The 9,093-nt window shown below is 41.0% G+C and overlaps 1 protein-coding gene across 1 annotated transcript; it reads left to right on the top strand.

Annotated features, from left to right (window-relative positions):
- The first annotated feature begins 1,033 nt into the window (after positions 1-1,033).
- Positions 1,034-9,093, top strand: pdia8 (protein disulfide isomerase family A, member 8). The gene is made up of 13 exons (XM_067612933.1): positions 1,034-1,320; positions 1,636-1,714; positions 1,994-2,111; positions 2,216-2,323; positions 2,927-3,056; positions 3,609-3,722; positions 4,249-4,374; positions 5,195-5,377; positions 6,839-6,947; positions 7,071-7,199; positions 7,478-7,557; positions 7,636-7,693; positions 7,897-9,093. Exons 1-13 carry the CDS (start codon positions 1,157-1,159, stop codon positions 7,984-7,986), a joined length of 1,488 nt encoding a protein of 495 aa, XP_067469034.1. The 5' UTR covers positions 1,034-1,156; the 3' UTR covers positions 7,987-9,093.

Genomic DNA, 9,093 nt, shown 5'->3' on the forward strand with positions numbered 1-9,093 from the left:
TCAACCCAAACACATCCCACCTAATGAAAACACTATTAAAATAATCTCCATTGTCTTTTCAGTCAAATAAATTTTCATCCAGCATGCAAACACTGACTTTCTTCCCTTCAATCTGTTGTCCTGCACCTGGATATAGGACAGGATGTGCACACAGTTACCTTTCTATCAAATAAATAAAACATATGTAATATAAAGATATCACATGGACAAAACAACTAAGGAATGATTTAATTTGTTCAACAGGTGTGTTGAAGCACCTCACAAACACATTTTGAAAGAGCTTCAACTACAAAAGCAGTGTTATCGAACCAGCATCAGATTAAGACAATATTCTTTATATTCAATCCCACAATTTAATCCCACCTAAAAAGACATTCCTGTACCAAATATTACTGCACCACAATCTTGAAATTAAGCTCCTAAAATGAGAAAGAGTGAATAAAAATCTGCAGCCAAAGGTAAAATGTTCTCATTGACAGCTTCACAAAGTGTACAGATTAAACATTTTCACTCGGTTTTCACACTAAATGTATTTATTATTATTTTCACTAAATGTGTTTATTTTAGTTTTTTTTAAATCAGGTTTAAAATCCAGCTCGATATTGAAAAATATTTTGAGTTTAAACTAATAATATAGTTTATAAATCAAACTAACAGCTAATAAAATGCATTATATTCAGGCTGCGTGATTGACAGTTCATTGGACCAATGAGATGGTTACATCACATCGCCTCTAACCGCTCTGGACCAATCAGAGTGCCGCTTTCCGGTATTTTCTCTTTATGTCCCGCCTTTCAGTTGACAGCTGTGACGTCAAGTTATCTGCAGTTAGACTGGAAAGTACCGGAAATAGAGCTATCTAGCCTTCAGAATAAAAGCAGAAAGTATCAGCAGATGGTTATATGTTGTGTCAGGTGTGTGTGAGGGGCTAAATGTCAAGAATATTCGATTTTTTAATAATCTATATGTGTTTTGACAGTTTGATCATTTTATACTGAACATTTGTTACGCGTGAAGCTTTTATTGTGGAGGTTATGCCTGGAAACGTGTGTATATGCGCGTGCGCTTAACCTGAGCGGAGTGAGGGGTCTTTGCGCTGCTGCTCCGCTTTATATTTCTTATTTTTCGGTCTAAAATCGTTCATCTTCTCTCCATCATGGCGGCCGCTGTCCGCCTCTTTCCTGCCGTCACGTTGGCGCTGTTGTCTGTTTTTCCCGCCGCGGTGTCCTTGCGCAGAGACGTGCTCGAGCTCGGGGACGCGGACTTCGACTACCTGGCAACGGAGCACGAGACCATGCTGGTGAAATTCTACGCTCCATGGTAACGGAGCGGAGACGTTAGCGTTAGCTTAGCATAGCTTTTTAATATGTTTTTGTTGTGAAGCAGCTAATGGCAGAAAGATAACCTGTTTAAACATGTCCTCCTTCTTCTCCCTCCATCATTTCTTCCTCATCCTTCTCCTCTTTTCATCCTTGTCTCTTTATAATTCTGTCTATTAAATCTTCATTTCCCTCTTTACCAACTCCTTACATCCTCCTCATCCTCCCTTACCCCCTCATCCTCCTCTTCCTCACCTTCCTCCTCATCCTGCTCATCCTCACCTTCCTCCTCATCCTCCTCTTCCTCACCTCTCAGGTGTGGTCACTGTAAGAAATTAGCTCCAGAGTTCGAGAAAGCAGCAACCAGACTGAAGGGAAGCGTCCAGTTAGCAAAGGTAACATCATATTATTATTATTATTATTATTATTATTATTATACATTTCATTTAAGTCTAATTGTGTTTATTTATAATTATTTGTTAACTCATTATTAGTTTTTAATGAGTGTTTATGACATTTATTCTCTGTAGACATCACTGTCATCAGCTTTACTTTCTTTTATAGAAGTCTTTGAACGAAGTGTGTTCACATTGTAAAGGTCTGAAAGTGTCGAGCTGCTTCACCTGCAAACACACCTGTGTGTCTCACCTGTGTGTCTCACCTGTGTGTCTCAGGTGGACTGTACAGCTCACTCAGAGACGTGTGCTCGTTTCGGGGTGTCCGGTTATCCGACTCTGAAGATCTTCAGGAATGGAAGAGACTCTGCTCCCTACGACGGCCCTCGCTCCGCAGGTAAAAAAAAAACAAACAAACAAAAAACAAACAAACAAAAGAATAAAGTCAAAAGTTTTATATTTAAATCAGTGTGTGTGTGTGTGTGTGTGTATGTGTGTTAGATGGGATCTATCACCACATGAAGAAGCAGACTGGTCCAGATTCAGTTCACCTGAAAACTGATGAAGACCTACAGACCTTCATCCAACACTATGATGCCAGCATAGTTGGTACATTTATTTATGTGACATTATTCTTCTCACGTTATGTTCTGTCACAACATTTAACATGATGTTACACTACGTTACATTAGATTAATGTTTATATACGTTAGAACTAGACAGATAAATTAGTTGAAATATATCTGATCAGTAACAAGAATCTGCAGTAATGTCAAATGTCATGTTTAGAAGAGTTTGTCCACCAGAGAGCACTGACGAGTTTATTTACACTGTAAAGTGTCCTCAAATGTCTTGATTTGTCCAAAACTCAAAGATATTCAGTTTACTGTCATAGAGACTAAAGAAACCAGAAAATATTCACATTTAAAAAGCTGAAATCAGAGAATTTGGACTTTTTTTTCTAAATGGCTCCATAGAATTAATTGATTATCACATCTATTATCATTACTTGTTGCAGCTCTAATACTGTGTTACGTTACATTGTGGGACTTATCACGATACATGATTTTAGTTCATGTTACAGGATGTGACTTTACACTGCGTTTTTAATACTTTGTTATGTGATGTGACCTGATGTCACTCTACATTATGTCACCTGACATGATGTGACTCCTGTATGTGTGTGTGTATGTGTGTGTGTGTGTGTCTCAGGTGTGTTCTCAGGTGCAGACAGCTCTCGTCTGTCAGAGTTTCTGAAAGCTGCAGGTTTGCTGAGAGAACAGTTCAGATTCGCACACACTACTGATCTGAAGCTGGGAGAGCAGCACGGAGTTAACTCAGAGTGAGTTTACACACACACACATATACAGAGGTAGTTTGTAAAAGCGTTATTTCTCTGACCAGTATTGTGAGATTAATTTGAGTATTTTGTATGAATCAGTCTGCAGGTCTGTACAGGTGCTGTGGACACGATCAGGCTGATCAAACTGATCAAACTGTCTTTATTTATTTATCAACCAACCTGTAGTTATAGCTGGTAGGTTGGCTGAGCGCATGTGCTCTTTTACAGCAACAGCTTTGTTTACAGTTAATGAAATCACAAGCAAAGTTACACATTAATAAAACAGAAATGAGACACAGTACCATACAGAACGATTACTGAGACGGTTTGTGAAGTTACAGAGATGTAGACGTGTTGATGTTTTTAGGTGATTAGATTATGACGGGAAGCAGTCAGTTGACGCCTGCTGAGTTTCTTTCTCCAGGATTTAAATTCTATAGATGAACTTTACATCACTGTGATAAAAAGTGTACAAGTAACTTTTAAAGAACTAAATCGAAATCTGTTTGTGTGTGTGTGTGTGTGTGTGTGTGTGTGTGTGTGTGTTCTCAGGTGCGTGTTGTTGTTCAGACCTCCCAGACTGGCCAACAAGTTTGAGGACAGCGTTGTTGTCTTCAAAGATTATCTGACCATTGGATCTCTGAGACGCTTCATCAGAGATCACATGTAAGACTGATGCTCTGTGTGTGTGTGTGTGTGTGTGTGTGTGTGTGTGTGTGTGTGTGTGTGTGTGTGTGTGTGTGTGTGTGTGTTCACAGTATCTCAGCTCTCAGTCTGCTTCACATGAACCGGGTCATACATCGTGTGTCTGTCAGCCTCGTATTGTATGAATCTTCAGACAGTCTCTCCTGAGGTCAGTCATGATGTTTCTCTGTTGTTCTCTTGAAAAGTGACACAAATAGTTTGTGTGAAGAAAGAAAAAAGACAGAAGTTCGAACCCCGCCCACTGTCACACCTGTACTCACCTGACCAATCACAGTGAAGAGTGGGTGTGATGTCAGATCATCTGATTCAGAGATTTAAATACATTTGAGAGATCTGACAAGAAGCAAACTGAGAGCTGAAATCTCTCCAGACACCAGAAAAGAGCCTGTATAGAGCAGCACCTGGTGGACATCAAGGGAACTGCAGCCTCAGTCTGACTCTACCTGTCTCTGTCTACCTGTCTGTGTCTCTACCTGTCTACCTGTAGTTACGGTCTGTGTCCTCACTTGACTCTGGAGAACAGAGATCGTCTGAGAGTTCGTGACCTGCTGACAGCGTTCTACGACCTTGACTACCATCACAACATTCAAGGGTCCAACTACTGGAGGAACAGGTAACATACACACAGGTAACATACACACAGGTCAACACACATGTAACACACAGGTAACATACACACAGGTTAACACACAGGTAACATACACACAGGTCAACACACAGGTAACACACAGGTAACATACACACAGATTAACACACAGGTAACACACAGGTAACATACACACAGGTCAACACATAGGTAACATACATACTGGTTAACACACAGGTAACATACACATAGGTAACATACACACAGGTAACATACACACAGGTAACATACACACAGGTCAACACACATGTAACACACAGGTAACATACACACAGGTTAACACACAGGTAACATACACACAGGTCAACACACAGGTAACACACAGGTAACATACACACAGATTAACACACAGGTAACACACAGGTAACATACACACAGGTCAACACATAGGTAACACACAGGTAACATACACACAGGTCAACACATAGGTAACATACATACTGGTTAACACACAGGTAACATACACATAGGTAACACACACACAGGTTAACACACAGGTAACATACACACAGGTCAACACATAGGTAACATATATACAGGTTAACACACAGGTAACACACATACAGGTTAACACACAGGTAACATACACACAGGTCAACACATAGGTAACATATATACAGGTTAACACATAGGTAACACACACACAGGTTAACACACAGGTAACATACACACAGGTTAACACAGGGTCCAATTACTGGAAGAAGAGGCAACACACTTTTCACTTATAATCCCACCTGTTACCTTAGGACAGGTGTTGTTAAGCCCTGCCCTTGTGTCTTGTTGCCAGGGTGATGAAGGTGGCGTCTAAATACAGTGGGCGGGGCCTAACCTTCTCAGTAGCCAATAAGAAGGACTTCCTGTCTGAGCTGGAGGATGACTTCGGTTTGGGGACGTCAGATGGAGGAGAACTACCGTTCATCACCATCCGGACCCGCCTAGGTCACAAGTACACCATGAGAGAGGAGTTCACGTACGTATCTGAGCTGAACCAGGCTGAACCAGGCCAAACCAGGCTAATATAATATAACATGAGAGAGGAGTTCACGTACTTATCTGAGCTCAACCAGGCTAAACCAGGCCAAACCAGGCTGACATAATATAACATGAGAGAGGAGTTCACATACTTATCTGAGCTGAACCAGGCTGAACCAGGCCAAACCAGGCTAACATAATATAGGCTAACATGAGAGAGGAGTTCACGTACGTATCTGAACTAAACTAAGCCAAACCAGGCTAAACTAATACACTATTGGCCCATGTCAGTTGGCACTGCCGTGCTGAGTCAAACTATGCTGTGTTGATTTGCATTTCCATCACCATTTTAAATGCATGGAGTCGCTCCCAAGATGGACCATCTCTGAAGTCGGATCAAAGCTCACCCAACCTGCCTCCAAGCAGGTTGCAGTGACGTTAGATGGGCTTCATCATCAGTCCCTGACGATATCTATTGCCATTCTCTTCAAAAGTCGAATGGTAGCTCCCTCCTCTAGGTCCATTTCGTCATCCCGTCTCCGCTTTTCAAGCTGTAAGTGGTAGATGCCAAGCAAAATTGTAACAGCAGTCTGAAAATTCATGATGACAAGTAGCTGGCTACCAACAGCTGTTGCACAGTGCAATTGAAAACCACACAAAAGAGGAAACTACTTCAAAACATCATCAACACTAAGGCATCATCAGATAAAAACACACCTTCAAGCAAGCATCCCTGCTGTAATAGAGATGCAAATCTCTGCCGTGCGAGGCAGATGAGTTAAGCCAAGCCAGCACCCAGGTTATCTGTATTAGCCAACCAGGCTAATACACCATGGGATTCGTTCATGTACATGTCTTAGCCAAACCAGGCTAAAATCAGACACCAGTCTTCCTCTATGAAAAAGAGGAGCTAATGAGAGTTGAGCTCAACCAGGATATGTTTAGAGCACCATCTTCCCTCCCATACACCCGTGGTATCTGAACGAGAATTTCCCGCCAAATGTCAAACAGACGATGCTCCAGAGACCTGTGAGTCTCGTTCATCAAACAGAAAACAAAAGCAATTATCTGATCTTCCCGCCGTTTCCTGTCGATCACAACCAGTTATGCAAAACCAAACAACAGTTTCTTCCAACAAAACATTAAAAATTCTCCTGTAGAGTTCCTCTTTCTGCAAAAACTTACCTGGAAAATATACCGAAAGCAGGATGCCAGCATAGGTATTATCAGTTCTCCCCCAATTTCATTTCTGGAGGAGAAAAGTCTGCAAAAATTGGTGTCACATTCTCATGTTTTCATGATTTAATTTGTGTCATGCAACATCCAGCACTGGGCGGCTAGTTAACATTTTTAGTAATTCTGCTCATTCTTGCAATTCGTCCTGTTTCCAGACAGACATTGATCAGGCAGACATTCAGATCCTCTCACCTCACCTCTGCTGCTTCTGTATGTGTTACAGGAGGGACGGTCAGTCCTTGCAGAGGTTTCTGGACGATTACTTTGCAGGTAGACTGAAGCGTTTCATCAAATCAGAGCCTGTACCTGAGAGGAACACAGCAGCTGTGAAGGTGAGACTGAATCACAGTTCCTCGCCTTTTGCTCTTTAAAGTGTTTTTGGGGCATTTTCTGCCTTTTATAGATGAAGTGTGGTAGAGAAGGTTAGAGTTGTTGTGTGTGTATGTGCGCTGCAGGTGGTGGTGGCTGAGTCGTTCGATGACATTGTCAACGATCCAGATAAAGACGTCCTGATCCAGTTTTACTCTCCGTCCTGTCCTCATTGCAAGAAACTGGAGCCGGTTTACAGAGAGCTGGCTGACACGGTACACCTCATCTTCATCATCGTCAATATTATTATTATTACTACTATTGTTATTATCAATTATCCGCACCTTCATAATAATAATGATTATTAGTATCATAATAATGGCTCTGGTGTGTCTGTAGAATTTGAAACAGCAGATAGAATCACTATAGAAGAAAGTACTCTACAGTTCACCTGCTCATGTTTGAGAACGTTTTAAAAAGTCTTAAATTTCATTTGGTGACAACTTAGTAACTGCTGCTGATATACTGACCTGTCTGTCTGTCTGTATCTCAGCTGTACACGGATCCAAACATCGTCATCGCTAAGATGAACGCTGTTGATAACGATATCCCGACTGGCTACGATGTCCAAGGGTGAGAGAAAGAGACAGCAGAGCAGGACACATGCTGACCAGAGTTTAGTTGCTGTTTCACCTTTCTGTCTCTCTTCAGGTATCCGACCATCTACTTTGCTCCAGTGGGTAAAAAGAGCGAGCCGATACGATACAAGGTAACACACACAGCAGCTGACTATTAAAGAAAAGCTGATGCGTGTTTGCCAGATGAATCTCTTGACATGCGATTTTACAAAATGTCAATAAGGGGCCCTTGAGTAGCTGTACATCAATGCTCTCAGGGACTAGTAGTTAACTTCAGTGTGTGACCTCTGACCCTTTGTGGTCACATGTCTAATAGTCACATGATGTGTTGCAGGGTGGTCGGGAGCTCAAAGACTTCCTTCGGTTTCTGAAGCGGGAGGTGGGACACAGTCTGTTGCTTGGCGGCTCGAAGGACGAACTCTGACACATCTCATCCACCAATCAGAGATAACTACAGGGACGCCAGCTGGTCTCCATGACAACCTGAGTCACAGACAGGAAGGGATGTGTAGACAGCTGCAGGACAAACTCTGATAAACTGAGTCTAATCAGCTTTCTCTATATGTCATGATGTCACACAGCGTGTCACCAGCCCGCCTGCTGTCATGTGACCGTCATCTGAAGATTTTGTTTGTTTTGTTTGGTCAAAGGCATTCTGTATACAATGCATTTAATCCGCTTCATGTGACATTTGAAGCTTTTTATTTCACATAGTTTCAAATCTGATTTAGTTCAAACTGTTAGACGCCTCCAACTCCTTTGAGTCATAACTCAGTCAGATCTGAACACAGAGACATGAGACACATATTGATATCACTCAGTGTGACTTACACTTCCTGAGGATATCATTATCTCTGATGTCCATCACCAATAAACCTCCATAAATCCACTTAGAAATCAGAGAAAAAGGAGGCTGCAGAACCTGAGAATCAACACATTTTTAAGTTTTCTTCAGCATCAAAATGATTTGACAAGTAAAATATAGATTAAAAACTGGGCTCAAGTTGTAGCTCACAGCTATACTTCCTGTTTACATCCCCCAACGCATTATGGGAACTGTAGTTCCAAAACCGAGAGCATGATTATTCCCCAAAGCCCCCAAATAACGGGAGAGAAATCTATTACTGTAATTTGAACTTTTTTCAGTGTTTTTGTTCATTTGTGTTTCTCAAACACTGCAGGGAACGTTTCAGAGTAACAGACAAAATAACGTCATTTTATAATCTGAAATTGTTGTTTATTAAGTAGAAATGTTTATTTCTGCCATGGAAACTGGTTTTATTTATATTTATTTCATGCACAAAATAATGTGACTTATTTATTTATTTCGTCATCTCTGTGATTTATATTTTGTGTTGTTCAAGCACAACCTTTTAGTATTTATTTATTTATTTATTTATGTATTTGAAGTTGAGCAGAGACTCTTTGTACATGTTGCTGATAAAGAAATCTGTTCTGAGCCTTATAAACTGTCAGTTTGACTGAAGATGAGCTATAATGAAAGGATTTATTAAAACTCTATCAAACATTG

Source organism: Thunnus thynnus, chromosome 15 (assembly GCF_963924715.1).
Source record: "Thunnus thynnus chromosome 15, fThuThy2.1, whole genome shotgun sequence".
NCBI classification, from domain to species: domain Eukaryota; kingdom Metazoa; phylum Chordata; class Actinopteri; order Scombriformes; family Scombridae; genus Thunnus; species Thunnus thynnus.